Source organism: Macadamia integrifolia, chromosome 14 (assembly GCF_013358625.1).
Source record: "Macadamia integrifolia cultivar HAES 741 chromosome 14, SCU_Mint_v3, whole genome shotgun sequence".
In the NCBI taxonomy this organism is placed as follows: domain Eukaryota; kingdom Viridiplantae; phylum Streptophyta; class Magnoliopsida; order Proteales; family Proteaceae; genus Macadamia; species Macadamia integrifolia.
In genome coordinates this window covers 22729070-22746294 of record NC_056570.1, presented here as the reverse complement: position 1 = coordinate 22746294, position 17225 = coordinate 22729070, and the positions used below count along the sequence as shown (strand labels likewise).

The window sequence follows — 17225 nt, the reverse complement described above, 5'->3', positions numbered from 1 at the left end:
TATAAATGTTGAGAAGTACCGAGTCGGGTTGGACCCGTACCTATGGATAGAGAGGTGAGGTCGGTGAGATTGTGAGAACCATTTGAAAAAACAGTCTACTGATTCGAATCAATATCGACTGAGTCCATCCCAATTCAAGTCGCTTCAAATCGGCACCTCCATACATCTTTTCGAGGGTTTCATCTGATCCCAGCTTATATTGGTATATTTCAGACCGGTTTGATTTGGTTCAGAGTTGGATGAGCCTGACTTTGAGGTCGGTTCCAACTTTTAAAATTCTAGTGAGCATTGAGAATGAAAAATGAAAGACAAAGTATCCTTCACCAGTGGCTAAATGATGGGATGATCCAGATGGACATCTCTCTCCCCCCTATTGTCTAGGGTTGCGATGCACCATAATGACTGGGTCCTATGGGAAAAGCAAGAAAGAGATGAGCTAGGCGCAAGGTATCATAACACCTATGTTTCCATCACTCTCACTCTCACATAAAATATTTACTCACAAGAAATGACCTTGCCGCTCTCCTCTGTGGAAAACCATTTTATTGTTCCTCATTAGTGTGCTCCTTTACGTCGCGTGTTAAGAACAAAAATGCAATCTTACCACTTATCCTCCCAAAATAGTTAAGAACAATCTTTGACAAGATCACCAAATCAAGTATATAGCCTTCCAATCGTGCAGATTTCTCATAGCCCTCATAATAAAAATCCCATAGAGTGCAAAATTTCCCTCGCAAATCGAATTTTTGTTACTACATCAGAGATTTGAATACTGCTTTAGCATTCTTTTTTTGTTCTTTATACTCATTGAGATTGAACCATGATATTTAATCAGGAAGTAGTTTTCTGTTTGAGAGCACGGACAACACTAGCTCTCTTCCTCTAAAACAAGGGACAAAGAATGTCTTTTCACATGGAGAAGAGAGAGACACATGGGAGTGTTGGTACACTAAAGCACTAGTTGACAACGTTCTGTTTCTATTGTTTCGGCGTTTTCTTGTTCCCAGAAATTGAGAAATGGCCTAAATAGCGTTTGATAAAGTCTTTTTGTTTCTCTTGTTTTTAGAAATATAAATCAAAATTTATATTAATTTCTATTCCTAGAAACGCAACTGGCGAAACAAGTCATACATGTTTCGTCGTTTCTAGAAACGACTTTGGATGACAACCATTGTAAAAAGTCCGAAAAAATTCCTCAATCCCAAAGCAGTGAAAGAAAATTCATCAAAGGTTGCATTCTTTAGCAGAGGAAATACGATCGAATCCCAAAAATCCGTTTCAAGAAAATGGTTTATCAAACATTCAAAAATCTTTGTTTCCATTCCCAGAAACGTGAAAAGTCGTTTCTACTATTTCTGGACACAGAAACCGTAGGAACATTGTCAAACGGTGCCTAAGGGTGTCAACCGGCTCAATTCCAATTTTTTGGTTCGGTTCAGAAGGATGGTGAGATAAACAGAAATTGAACCAAGAACCGACTCGGTTTCATATTTGTATACTCAAGCTGATTGAATTTGGCTCGACTCAATTTCGATTCTAATTCAGATCTGTAATATGGTTTAATTCAGTTTTGTAACTCGATTTTAATTTGGTTTTGTAAACGGTTCCACTCTTGAATCATGATTGTGATGGACTAAAAGCAATAATAGGCTCAAGTTATGGATATTATGGTCATTGTAAACTCCAAAGTTATCTTAGTATCTGAATATATGTAATAAATTGCAAAAAATACTTACCATCCAAAAATAAAAAGATAAATAAATGTGAATACTCATATACTCAAGTCAATACCAGTTTAGTACGATTCGATTTGAACTGACGGTTCTTATACCCTAAACCATAACTGAACTGAATTGAGGTGAATACTTATATATTTAAACCGAATTTGAACCGAATCAATATATTTGGTTTCGCTTACAAATTGACACCCTTAGCATACACCATGCAACTGGGATATTTTTTTTATCCATAAAATTGTCTTCCACTTTCATTTATTTCTATCCAAAAATAAATAAATATGTACCACTGATATAATCATATGGAAAGTGATTCTCTATCCACAAGAACAACCTAAGCAACTTCGTGGCACCTCATTCTCTATCCGTGGAAATTCATTTCATGGCACCTTACTGATGTACTCATTTAAGTCGCTTAATCAAAAAAACCCTCTCCCTTGATCTTCATAGCCTTTTTTGATATATCTAGGATTCCAACCCAATAGTTTTCTCATAAATGGCCCTCATAATCAAAATCCCATAGACTGCAAAACCTTCCCTTGCAAGCCAAATTCTCATTCCTGCGTACAACTTTAGCATTATTTTTCTGTTCTTAATACTCAATAGAACTTATCAGAATCTTTCATAGAGATGCTCCAAACAAGAACATGATGATAAAAAATAAATGCGAAACGATTCATGAAGATCGATGAGCATACACGATAAACACTACAAAGACACGTTTTAGGCATACCTGAATCCATGGTTGAAGAAAAAGAACTCCTCAAAAAGACTTCTCGTATGTTCCTTGTACAACACAATCAATGTTGGTCTGTCTACCCTCTTTCCTTTTTGCTTTAGGTCATTAGCCTCACTTAATGGGTCAGTGATAACTATATATAGGGGTGAGGGTAGGGACACCCTGCAAAGAAATTAGGGTTTTCTCTCTATTAAGGAAACAATATCTTAGGTCCACACATAGTAATATATATATTTCATACCATTAAGGTGTGCTAATAAAATCCAATATCTGCATAGAGATCACTTACCATTATAGGATTATTTCTGCTTACTCCATCTATAATCAACACCACTAAACCAATTTTAAAAATAAATCTTGGACTATGCTAGCCCACCTAATTAGAAATCTTACAATCTCTCACTTGAGCAGCATATGTCACAAGTTTTAGATTTTAAAATTTACTTAAAATGACTCTCCAGTTTAGATAAACTAAATGTGGCTACAAAAAAAAAGTGTTGAATAAAGTGCACCTTAAACCAAATTCTTTGGTCCTAATGAGAATTACAAACACCCAACAGTATTAATCATCACATCTAAAGCAACATGAGACCAAACACGTCAAAGTGCTCATAACCTCACCAAATTGGGCTGAACAGCATGAAAGTGTGGTATGAAAATAACATGCAATAGTGATCAGCATATATATTTTCAATTTGGTCATGGCTCAAAAACCAAATGAGCCTTATGAGACAGATACCGAAGGTCTCATTAACTACAAGCGTCTCTCAAACGCTCAAGCTTCAATCAAAGAAGTTCATTGGGACTGAGTCCTGATGTCCCAAAACACTAGCACTAGACCTCAATCAATAGAGGTTTCACTAGTGACTAGATGTGTGTGTATTGACTGGAACCTTAAATACCGAATGAGGTAAATATACTACATATAACCTTAATTTTCTATAGGAGGCAAATAAATAAGTATATAAACAAACAAATGACCATAAAAAATGCATGTATATTCTTGAGAACGATAATAATAATGCATCATAAAGTAAATTGAAAGTCAAATGCAACCAAACATATCGAGCAAAACTTCCACTAATAAAATACATCAAAAGAACTAACAAGTCCCATGTTAGTGACATGCTCTTAAAAAATTTTAGAGTCAAGCCCTTAGTAAAAGAATCTGTAAGCATGTTTTCTCTAGCAATCTCCTCCATTGTAATCTGTGACTCTTGAACTTTCTTTCTGACCAGAAAATACTTGATGTCAATGTGTTTAGAGCCAGAAGTACTTTTACTGTTATGAAAAAAATTAATCGCAGTTAAATTGTCACAGAACTGTTGTTTTATGGTTGTCCTTGTTGGCAACTCGGCCACGTGGCGGTGATGACGTGGCCAGTTTGGGTGACGTGGATGAAAATGATGACATGACAGTATCCAATGTCACTGATGAGATAACAGAGCAGCTTGGTATGCATGGAGTGGTTTAATACATCATTAATAGGTGGTACGGGTTTCTGGGTCAAAACTGGCAAAATTGGCCTATTTACGATCGAGGGTATTTTCGGCAATGAAAATGACATTTTTGGAAGATTGGTTCTTCATGAAAAATATAGATTGTAATTTTCCTAGTCCAGTGCATTTGATTTCGTCACATTCCGATACCGTATGAAGAAGTTACGGCATTTATGGCAGTCAAGGATAGTTTTGGCATTGAAGATGAATTTTTTAAAGGAAGTGTTCTACATGTAACAATACGACAAAAATACAATCTTTCCAACGGTTCTGATTTCATCGCATTCCGATTCCGTATGAGAAAGATACGTCATTGGAAAGGTGTAGGGGTATTTTGGTCTTTTTACATGGATGATTCAGATGATTAAGTCTTCTGAAAAGTCGTAGAGCATCCAGTTACGATTCCAACGCATTCGTTTCATCTCGATCGGATATCGTATGAAAAAGTTATAAGCGTTTCTGTAAAGTCGGTTCGAAAATCCAAACCGAAAATCCATCAGTTGCTCTTGGTGTTGGGTGGATTTTTCGGATTTTATTTTTGAAATTCGAAGGGCTTTTGTGTAATTTAAATATTTTGAAGGTCTGAGTTGCAAGGGGTCTTTAAGCACTGAAACATATGGAGGCAGGGGCTTGATTGTAATAAAGAAGAGTAAAGGGAAGTGAAATGGATGGTCAAGATTCGACCACGTAGGCTTGATGCCCATCCAAAGGCTGCTGAGATTTTGGTGTGATATGGACGAGATAGATGCTTGCGCGTGGGATTTGATTGGTTAGATGCATAATTCTTGATGCACTGGCGCTACACTATATCAAGGTATGTTATTGTGTTTCGCGCGTGTATAGAAGGTATAAAAAGGATTCCGATCTTAATGATCTCATGAAATCTGATTAAAGCCATCATGGAAGATTCGGATCCAACGGTCAATATGCATTTCACTTTTGTGAGTGGGAGACAAGCTCCCTTAAAATCCGGAAAAGCAACCAATCATAGATCGACAACACTTCTGACGATGTCAGCGCCTACGTCATGATGACGTCATAGAGATTCAAATCTAACGGTTTGGATCTGTTGTCCGTTGGTTTAATCGGACGGCTTGGATTATAAGATCTCTTATATGAGATCTACGGTCAGATCTCGCCCCTGTTGCGCGCGCCGCCGGTGTAGCCTACGCCACCCGTACGAAGATTCCATTTCGGGCTATTTCATTGCTCCAACTTCAAAAGGTCATAACTCTCTCATTTTAACTCCGATTTGGGTGATTCAAGTTGGAGATTCTTCATCTCTCCGAGCTCTACACATCAGAGGGAAGAAATCAGGCAGAGGGGTTGCTGAGGTGGTCGGAAAAACGAGTTGAAGCTCGTGGAAGGCTAAATGTTTGAATGAAACACTTCTATCCTCTTGCACTTCATCCATAGCCACCATTAGAGGCTTAGGAAGCTGCTGGAAACCAATGTAGCAAGTTCTATTGGTTGTTGCCAAGAGAAAAGAAAAGAAAATAGAAGAGAAGAGAAGAAAGAGGGAAATAGAGAAGAAGTTTTTTCCTCTCTTTGTGTGTGTGTGAATGTGAATGTGAATGCCATTGTTACTCCATGAAAATAAAGACAAGGAGAAAAGAAAGAAGAAGAAGAAGAACCTAGAATTTGGTTCTTGTGAGTTGCTTCAAGAAACCCAAGTGCCAACCGGGGTTGAAGCATTGGCGGCACCGAGACAACGTGATTGTGGCCCGCATCAAGTGGAGATCGACATTATTGCATCTTCGACGGTTACTCCTTGCCAAGGTAACCTCACTTTTGCCAAATTTCCATTATTATAAATCATTGTAGGCAAGATGTTTGATAAAATGCCTAAGTGATAGTTGTAGTCTATTTGGGGAAATTTGCATGTATGAGTGCTTCACTATAGGGCATTGTTATAAGCCCAACTTTATTTTATTGGTGTTCAGTGGGTGCTGGACACAGGGGTTATGTGTTCCTTGGTAGGTACAACTACCTAAACCTATTTGCCGTGGGTGCGGCCTCTCAGATCATTCTGAGAAAACTAGGGTGAAGACCTAGCCATTGTATGTCATTGGTGGAAACTGGGAATGTGTTTCCTTGGCTGTGGGTGCAGTCATAATTAGTATTGAGTAAATGCTGAGCCCGACAGTGGGCATTACTCCGTGCATGTAGGCAACTGGCCGAAGCACGTATTTCTTGTGTTGTGGATGTGTATGTTCGTATTTGTATTGTGGATTGGAGTGCTTGGCTGCAGAATGGGTGTGTACATCTGGTAGACCTGACCACTTGGTGGTGCAGTGTGGATGTGCATACGACTGTGTATGTATGTGACAGTGATTACCGTGTGAGGTTTATGAGACAGCTCTGGGCAGCAATACAGGTTATGTGAGTAAGTTTCATGCAACAGTAAGAATGGTCAGTAGTATACATAGCAGCTCTGGGCAGCATCAATAGACTGTGCTATTGAAGTGCAAATAGTGATTGCCACATCAGGGGTACAGTTGGAAAGTGAAAAAATATTTGGCACACTGATTCACCCCCCCTCTCAGTGTCAATCGGGACCCAACAAGAACATCCTTAATGGTTTAGATATAGAGTCAACAATCCGTAGCCCTGAGATAAAATTCCTTAACTATAAAGCTTGAACAGTGGCTTCATAATATGCCACATACTCTGTCTGCATAGTAGAAGATGCAGTGTGTGTCTGCTTGACACACTTTCAAGATATAGCGCCACCTGCCATTATAAGAACATATCCAGAAGTAGACTTGAGGTCATCTAGACATCCAGCAAAATCTGCATCAGTGTAACTGACTATATCAAGAGAATCGATTCTTCTATAAGTAAGCATAAAATCCTTAGTGCCTTGCAAGTATCTCATAACTTTCTTAACGGCCACCCAATGTGCTTCACCGGGTTGTTTAAGTATCTACCAAGTACACTAATAACATATGCAATGTCTGGCCATGTACAAACTTAAGCATACATTAAACTACCAACAGTAGATGCATAAGATATGTTCTTCATCTGATTGTGCTCCAATTCTGTCGATGGACATTGAGACTTGTCAAATTTATCCCCTTTCACAACTGAAGTCTTACTAGGAGAACATGCTAACATATTAAACCTTTTTTATACCTTCTTAATGCTCAAAACATAAAAGGCCTCACCAAGATCGTTCATATCAAAATGACTTGATAATAATCGTTTTGTCTCAACATTATTGCTGGCAAGAAGAATATCATCAACATAAAATACAAGAAAAATAAACTTACTCCCACTGATCTTTAGATAAATACACTGGTCCACAAGATTTTTTTTAAACCACAAGAAGTGACAATTCCATCAAATTTAAGGTACCACTGTCTAGATGCTTGTTTCAAACCATAAATAGATTTCTTGAGTTTACACACAAAGTGCTCTGAATCAGCTTGCCTGAAACCAAGGAGTTGATGCATATAAACATCCTCTTCAAGATCTCCATTTAGGAAAGTTGTTTTGGCATCCATCTGATGAAGTTCCAAATTGAAATGTGCTACTAAAGTCATGATGATTCTGAAAGAATCTTTTGTCGAGACCGGTGAGAATGTTTTCTTATAATCTATGCCCTCTCTTTGACTGAATTCTTTTGCTATAAGTCTAGCTTTGTAACGCTCAATTTCACATTTAGGGTTTCGTTTGGTCTTGAAAATCCATTTACAACCAATTGGTCTGCATCCTTTTGGTAATTCAACTAAATCTCAAACATCATTAATAGACATAATTGAATTCATCTTGCATGGCAACCATCCACATTGATGAATTGGGATCATTAGCAACCTGATCAAAACTGATTGGATCTGAATCCAAAGTAATATCAAATTCATATTCTTGTAAATAAACAACAAAGTCGTCGGATATGGCAGGCCCACGAGTTCTCTTTGATTTCCTCAAGGGAACATCAGCTGCAATATGGTCCTGAAACTCATCAACAACAGTGGGTGCAGGCTCAGACACTACAGGTTGTATAGGTTCTTAAGTGGAGATATTCTCTGGTTCAATGCGAGGCTATATTACTATAGGCAATTGCATCACAGGCATAGGTACAAGAACACGTTCCTCCTAAAAAATAAAGTTACGTGATTAGCAGGCTGAAAATCCATATCATCCTCAATGAAAATTGCCCAATTTGATTCCACTACTCTGGTAGAATGTGTAGGACAATAGAATATATCCTCCTGATCTTTCGGAATAACCAATGAAATGACCACTAATGGTCCTAGGATTAAGCTTCCTCATTAGAGGATTATAAGGTCTCACCTCTGCAGCACATCCCCAGACATGAAAATTAGATAAAATTGGCTTCTTACTAGTCCACAATTCATAGGGAGTTTTGAGAACAGACTTGCTGGGTACTTTATTCAAAATATACACTGTTGTTTTCAAAGCATCACCCCATAAGAAATCAAGTATAGTTGAATTACTTATCATGCTTCTCACTAAATCTATAAGAGTATAGTTTCTCCTTCCAGTCACCCCATTTTGCTCAGGTGAACCAGGTATAGTGTACTGAGCATCAATACCACATTGTTGTAAGAATCTAGCAAACGATCCAGGGTTACGTTCAGTTTCATCATATCTGCCATAGTACTCTCCACCTCGATCAAATCTCACACTTTTTATCTTTTTTTCTCTTTTAAGTTCTACCTTTGCTTTAAAAACTTTGAAAGCATCTAAGGATTCAAATTTTTCTTTAACAAGGTAAACAAAACTAAAACGAAAAAAAACATCTATGAAAGTAATAAAATATCTGTATCCACCCATGGCAGTAGAAATGAATGGACCACAAATATTAGTATGAATCAACTCCAGTATTTCATCCTTTCTGGTTGCACCCTTCTTTTTAGCTATAATGTGTTTCCCCTTAATGCAATCAACACAAATTCTAAAATCTGAAAAATCCAATTAAGGAAGTGTGCCATCCTTAATCAATCGTTCTATCCTCTGTTTAGAAATATGTCCTAAACGTTTATGCCACAACATGGAAGAATTTTCATCCAATCTAGCACGTTTAGAATTTGTAACTACATAATTTATAATAGAAAAAGTGTTGACATATTTGGAAGAACTAATATCCAGATCAAATTTATAAAGACCATCAGAATATAGGGTAAGTTTCCCATTGTCAATATTAAAAGTGTAACCACAACTGTCAAGTTTAGATACCGAAACAAGTTTTTGTCTAAACGATGGTACATAAACCACATCATTCAAATCCAAAACAAAACCAGTAGATAAAAGTAATCTAACTACTTCTATGAATTCAACTTTGGTCTTCCCTCCATTCCCCATGTAGATCATCATTTCTCCCTCACTTGGTTTCCTCCTGCTACTTAATTCCTGCAAATAATTAGTGATGTGAATAGTGGCTCCAGTTTCAATCCACCACGAATCAGGGGAAACATCTACTGAATTTGATTCAAAACACACTAGAGCTAAAGATGTACCTTTCTTTTCAAGCCATTTCTTATAGCCATAGCAATCTGTCTTCCTATGTCCATCCTTCTTGCAGAAGAAGCACTTCCCCTTGAAAGCCCCACTCTTTGGTTTTAGATTCTGATAGGTTTTTTGTTTTATTTTTTCTGATTTTGTTTGCCTGTTGCCTTTCCAATTTTTCTTGAACTTCTCCTTACCCCCATTATTGGAAACAAAATAAGCTGAATTAAATTTTCCTTCTTATTTCTTTTCTCTTCCTGTACCAATATGGAAGTCATGTCCTCAAGATTCCACTCCAATTTTTGTGCATTATAGGAGGTCTTAAGAGTATCAAACAATGATAGAAGTGATTGCATTATTTGTCTCACAATGAAAGAATCAGAAATCTTCACTTCCATCTCACCCTACTTGACAACATAGTTGGTCATTTTCATAATGTGATCACGTACTCCACTTGTGCCATCATTTCGAGTGGATGAGACTCACTCCAAATATATTCCCTTATCAGCCTTATCAAATTTGATAAATTTTGTATTAATGGCTATAAGAAAATCCTTAGCATTTTTCTTTGAAGGCACACTATTCTTAATGGTCTTATCCTTAGTATGCTTCATAACAATTAGGCATAATCTGTTGGATTCCTCCTACTTTTCATAAAGTGTTATTGCAATGGCATTACTCACAGTTGTGGGTTTGGGTGACTCATCAATTCTTAGGGCATAATCGAGTCTCATGATTGCAAGAGATACAGTAAGAGAGTCTATCCACTCCTCAAAATTGAAACCATTTAGGACTTTGATGGATGACAATTGGGAAGTCATAGCTGGCAACAATAATTACCAAAATTTTACCAAAACATATAATATGCAATAACTAAAAGAACATCAACATCCCAATAATATAATGGAAACTGACTAATTAGGATTTATTAATTAGATTTATCCTAGTACCAATTTTAACAACTGTATAAAAAACACAAACTAAAAAAAGATCCAGCATCATTGGGGTCACACGTGTGGTAGCAAGATCGCCCAATATGTAGTGGAATCTTTCGTATACAAGGCAAAATTCTTAAAACAATACCGCATTGTAGATTTCGTCACCTATGGTGGCAAGACAAGAACCTCCAAAATGGTAAAGCTCAAAATATTACCCTCACACCATCAAGTAAAACTGATTAAACGAAGACTCACCTGTGGTGGCAAGAGCACATTGTTCGTTATATAACTTTCTTGACTGCAATCCATCTGGATTGTCTACAGTGATTCCGCATATTCAAGAATTAGCCTATTAAGTGGAAGTATAATCTCTAAAATTACGAAAACTCTACAGACATAGATTGCTACTGTATGCCCATTATATTTTTAATAATTTTTCATCAAAGAATTGCTTAATAATAATATGGAAAACAAAAGCATATAAATTTTTAATTAATATATAAAATCATAAGTGTTCCTATTATGACAGATCAGAACAACATCATGGGTTGCATAATAATTCCCCATAGTGAATGAATCAAATAGCACAAAAATTAATATGGAATAACAAAATTAAATATAATGTTCTAGTGACTAAACCAAATGTCAGGAAAAGTAAATCTGTAAATAATTATATTTTATGGTTCTTATATGAGTCAACCAATTAAAACTCATGACACTATTTATTTATTTTTATTTTTTTAATTAAAAAGATGTAAACCTTTTGTACAGTTTCTCAAAAGAGAAACACGGTAAAAAGTAAATCCTTTTTTTTTAAATGTACATTAATGCTTGTTAATTCCAAAAAAAAAAAAAAAAAAAAAAAAAAAAAAAAAAAAAAAATACCTCCTTTTTTTTTTTGTGTGTGTTAACAATGAAGAAAAAAAAAATGTTTGTACGTCCTTCAAAAGACAAATCAAAGGAAAAAATATTTATTTCTTTATTTTTTTTTAACTTTGTAAGTTTTGTCTTTTAGTAATAATATATATTATAGTACTTTCCTCTTTCATTCAAAACAGAACGTGGAGAAGAGAAAGGGTTTGTTCCTGTTATTGACAGTACAATAATATATTATTTTTCCTTTCCTTTTCAAAACAAACCTAGGAGAAGAGACTGGTTTCTGTTATTGGTGGTACAACCGATCTTGGTAGCCAATGGCACCTAGACTCCTAGCAAACGTGAATCAGTTACTTAATCCATGGCTTTTGGATTCATCCATGACCGTAGCATATATTGATTTATTTATTTATTTTTATTTGTTTGACCATTTGAATCCACACAATAATAATACAAAAAATAATGTATATTTATTCAACCTATCGACTTCCATGAACGAGACTCTGATACCATTGATAGAAAATAAATGTGGAACGATTCATGGAGATTGATGAGCATGCACGATAAACACTACAAAGACATGTTTTAGGCATACCTGAATCTATGGCTGAAGAATAAGAACTCCTCAAAAAGACTTCTCGTATGCTCCTTGTACAATACGATCAATGTTGGTCTAGTCTACCCTCTTTCCCTTTTGCTTTAGGTCATTAGCCTCATTTAATTGATCAGTAATAACTATATATAGGGGTGAGGGTAGGGATCAACCCTGCAAAGAAATTAGGATTTTCTCCCCATTAAGAAACAATACCTTAGGTCCACACATAGTAATATATATATTTCATATCATTAAGGTATTCTAATAAAATCCAACATTTGCATAAAGATCACTTACTATTATTGGATTCTTTCTGCTTACTCCATCTGTAGTCAACACCATTAAACCGGTTTTGAAAACAAATCTTGGACTATGCTAGCCCACATAATGAGAAATCTTACACATTAACGAATTAATAAAACTAATTAAATAGAAATGTTGAGAAAACTCCTTTATCTAACAGTAGAAATGGATATGATTTTCTTGAAAATAGGATCATATTTGTAGTGAACAGGTGAAACCAAGAGAAGCCAAAATCATAAATCATAGGCATCTCCTGTTCATTACAAATATTATCCTATAAGAAGAATTTTGCATGAACCTTCGTTCTCCTTCCTCCCTTCTTTCCTGTAATCTCCTCTCTGGAATTCCTTGATTTGTTCATTATTAATGGAGGAGCTAGATTTATATAGAACACTAGCTAGCTAGAAGAACACACTAGAAATGATCAATTCCTTCTATTACAGAGATTACTATTTAACAGATTTTGTATTTATTTGACTTATTTCTATTTTTACAAGTGTTTGGGATAATTTATAGCACTTATTTCTATTTATAATAAATTAGAATAAATCATAAATCACAAATTACTCTCAAGCTATTTGTGATTTGTGGCAACAAATCATTTATGTTGATTTTTGCTACCTTAAATGAGCACTTATGCTAAACTACTCAAAATCAATGGTAAATATGTAACTTCAGTATATTTTATACTTTTCCCATAAAAAACCCCCAAATCCTATCACCTATATCGCTCGATGCTCAAAATTCAAGGTGAAAATTGAAACTTGTTTTCTCATTATATAATCTCTTTTATAAATAGTAACCAAACGAATACTATGTGTGGTTCATAATTTATTGTCACAAATAATTTCTAAAAAATAATTAATAAATACAAATCGAAATCATACCAAAGAGAGCCTAACTTCCTAACAACTAACCATTTACAAGCAATTAGGTTTGGGAGTTCAGTAGCAAAGTCAAATAGGGCATGATATCTCAGCTTTTAGAATGGTTTTGTTAGGAATCCATCTTGGTCTCAATAAGGTAAGTGTGTCAATTTAAAAACAGGATTTAATCGAAAAACAAAAAAAAAAACACAGTTCGATTTTGATTTTGGATGGTGAAATTATAATTGCTAAATTGAACGCAATGTAACCCAGATGAACCAAACCAATCCAAACCTAAATTAACACCATAGTAAACCTTGTATATCATGTATCTTTGTTGAGTTGTGTGAAATTAACTAATAAAGTTTTCTTTGTTGATTGTATAACGGATTGACATTGTGGGATCGTATCGTCATGAGGTTGTAATTTGATTCTTTACTTTATTTGTTTCAATAATTTATTCCACTTTAGCAAATTTTTGAAACAAATTACTAAGACAATATTTGCAAAATAAAACCAAGGCGATGATGTTCAATTTCGATTTGAGGTTATGAAATATATTTGATTTCAGTTTGGTTTTGATTTATATATAACGTATCATGAATTGAATCATAGTCAAACTAGAATCAAACCGATCGAAACCCTAACAAGTTCGGTGCAACTTGTGCTGAATTTGGTCTCAAATTTGAACTAGATAAGGTTTGGCATTTCTAATGAATGAGATTTTGAATTCCACATAGATAGAATGGTAATTTTTATTTACTTCTTAAATCCAAAATATTTGATTGCAAAATAAATTTTAAGGGAGAGGGATTGCTTTGATGCCAAAGTACAATTTCCCACAAATAAAGGGATGGAAAATCGAATGGTCCAATAGGGGATTTGACTAGAAAAAAGACTGTACAATCCATGGGTGGAATGTGAAAAGGTATGTGTAGGAATTTGTACATTGACATGTGATGTCATGGCAATATTTTTATCATTAGTTTTGAAATGATTAGTAATTTTGTACTGAATAACAACATATCAATTACTTAGACAATTTTTTTTTTTTAGGCTCGAAAATTTCCAACAAGAGAGGAGTTATGTGGGAAAACTGTTAGGCTGTGTTTGATAACGACCTTTCGTGTCCAAAACGGAAATTTCAGTTTCTGTGTCAAAATATCTTTTTTTTTTTTGAACGAAACTAAAACGATGGAACTACCTTTTGTCGTTCCTTAAATTCTTGTTTTTTTTTTCCCCCACTTTTTGTTCCATAAAAACTAAAAACACACCATAAACACTTTATTCCCTTTTTTCTTTCCCATAGAACGAAAAAGCTCCAAAAATGATTTTCTGGAACGTTATCAAACACAACCTTAAAGTTCTATATCCATACCAACTACAATAACAGATTTCTTGACAACATGCATTATACTGTATTGATATATTTTAGTGGTGTCTTAAGTCACGATTCCCCTTTTGAATACTACAGGCTCCATTTGCTTGCAAGGGGAATTTAAAGGGAAGGGAAGTGAAATTTTTATAATTAAAAAATGAATGTTTATAATCATTACCACATGTGATTTAATGTGATTATAAAAACTACTTGATTTTTTTAACCATATCTGGTAATGATACATTTTACATGTAATTTTTATTTTACATATTATCGCAAAGGGTTTTGGATGTAAAGTAAAGTGAAATTTTATAACCAAACATAGAATGATTTAAAATAATGACACAGTCACATGGAGTAATGATTATATATATTTCTTTTTAAGTATGAAAGTTTCACTTCCTTTCCCTTTAATTTCCCTTGCAACCAAACATAGCCACAGTGGGTAAGATCATTAGAAGGAAAATTCCAAGCTACAATCACACCCTCTACCACCCACCAAAAATCCAAGAGAGGGGACCTTTTTTGTCATCACAATGTAATCAGTCTTTGGAGACTAAGCTAAATTGACTTTGAGACCACCTTTTGATTAGATGCAGTTCAACCAAGAATCATATTTGGTTAAGATCATCAATTCAGATAAATATTTAACAATTCTGATTATAAATTTTCCAAAACTGATCCAATGGAGCTAAGTTAGTAAGCAAAACCTCAAACAAAAGAGACCCGCAATTCAAATTAATAATTTTATGCACCATATTACAGGTAACACTGTTTTGATCTCACTGAAGTTAGGGGAATCTTGAACAAACAAGTTCTCAATCCAATGGGTGTTTACCGCAGGCATGATAGATCCCTGCTTACGAGCTTCCCACCTCCCGGCATCATGATCTCATGTAATAATCTTTCAAGCAGTTCCTAGTTCCCTGTTCAAGTAATCAACAAACATCCTTTTGGCACTGTTCATGTCTGATGGAGGTGGTGGTCCACTCAAGCCGGATTGCCCTGTCAATTTTATGAATGTTCGCCGCAGGCTCCGGAGCTCTGGAAGTCCAACAGGTCTTTGAATGTTGATAGTTGGCAATTCTTTTCCAAGAGATATCCCATTTACAGGTCCTCCAAGTGCCTGTGATTGTGCTTCCATAATTGCATTCATCACTTCCTGTGTCGCACGGTCCGTCTCATAGAGCGAATTTGTTTGAGACAACCGTGCACTTTGAGTGGCAATGGTAGGTTGGAGGACCTTAACATCTCGTGTTTTTGAGTCCACTTTTTTTGTCACATAAGCCACAGTATCCAGAATAGCAGCAGAAGATAGCTCTATTCCATCTTTGGATGGCCATAATTCAAAAAGTGGAGAATCCCATCGATTGCGCCGATCTGGCTTCTCAAATCTCCTTACTAAATCTTCAAAAATTTTGTCTTCATAAGAGCCCTCCCTACTCTCCTGACGCTCCTTGTTCCATTCCCTACAGTGATTGTCTCCTGCATCACAATATAACACACAATATCTGATTCCTGCAGCGCGAGCCAGACACCATAACTCGTATCTGTAACCCTTGATGCTGTTCAAAGAGTCTACAACAACAATGTTGTCTTTCAACAAGGATCTGTCAACTTCAGACCTGAGAACTCCCCGTAAGTTCTTCTCTGCTGTCATATTAGCATAGCTTTCATTTCGATTAAGATGAAAGGAAGATTCATCAATAATCTTAACTGTAGGTTTTGATTCCAGGCCATTAAGAGCATCTACTAGGCACCGTGCAGCTGTTGACTTTCCACTGCATGGTTGACCACAGATTACAACCAGTGCCATTTTAATAAAATTGGTTCAGCTTAGCCTAACTGTGAACTCTTCCAATACGGTGTTACTAGGGTACTCAAATATCAACAAAAACACTACTTCCAACGTCCGTGTGAAGTCTTGTTTCAAATTTCTACCTGCACAATGTAAATAAGATGGTTAATTTCCCAGTTATGCAGTCATGCTACACTTCTCACATTTCTAACCACAAGAAATGGCATATCTAGTTACTTTTTTCCCCTTTTGGGAGGGGGACCATGTTTGCTTTAAATCCCTAATGAATTTCCAGTTATGTGCAATCATGCTATGCTCCTCACAATTTTTAACTAAAGAAATGGCAAAACTACGTTAATGCAATTTCAGAAACCCAGATTAATCATGTATTTATGTAACAGTAACTGAGGGTTGTATTTATGAGTAAAAGAAAACTGAATTCAGAAATTAGAAAGATGAAGATGAGATCAAATTAACTGAACTGTTACTCTACCAATAGCCTCGCCCAGGTATATTTAACAAACAAAAACCAGAAAAATAGTCTCAACGAAACTTTGGGTGGATTGATGGGACAGCTGCAGAAAATCAGAAACAGAGCAGGATATATGATAGGTCTACAAAGTGATTGATAAACTAGAAAATAAGAATATATTATACGAGAGAATGTAATTGAGGAAAAACTACATAAGTCCAGCGCAAAATACAATGCAATAAAGAAGATAAGAAATAAGAAAGCAAGGTGAAACTAGAAGTATACAGGGTATATCACCCAGAACTAGAAACCAAAAGAAGAAGGGTATTCACCCAGAACTAGAAACCAGGAGAAGAAAGATAAAGTCATACACAATAAGAATATCCATCCAAAAGAAGGAATAGTCACACCTGGGATTAGAAACTCAGAACCGAAAGGAAGCATGAGGGATTCAAGATCAGTCAAAAAACAGACTGGTATCCAACAAGAGCAACCAGAAACCATGAAATCTAAAAAAATATTCATTCGATTGTAATCGATATTGGGGAGGGGG

The 17225-nt window shown here is 35.6% G+C and overlaps 1 protein-coding gene across 3 annotated transcripts in view; it reads right to left on the bottom strand.

Moving 5' to 3' along the window:
• Nucleotides 1–15113: 15113 nt before the first annotated feature.
• LOC122060910 (protein KTI12 homolog) overlaps nt 15114–17225 on the bottom strand; it is a 9036-nt gene continuing 6924 nt past the window's right edge. For all 3 annotated transcript variants that reach the window (XM_042624017.1, XM_042624016.1, XM_042624018.1), the window contains one exon: nt 15114–16343. In XM_042624017.1, coding sequence (XP_042479951.1) covers nt 15310–16218 — 909 coding nt within the window. In that variant the 5' untranslated portion in view covers nt 16219–16343 and the 3' untranslated portion in view covers nt 15114–15309. The remainder of the gene's footprint in view (nt 16344–17225) is intronic.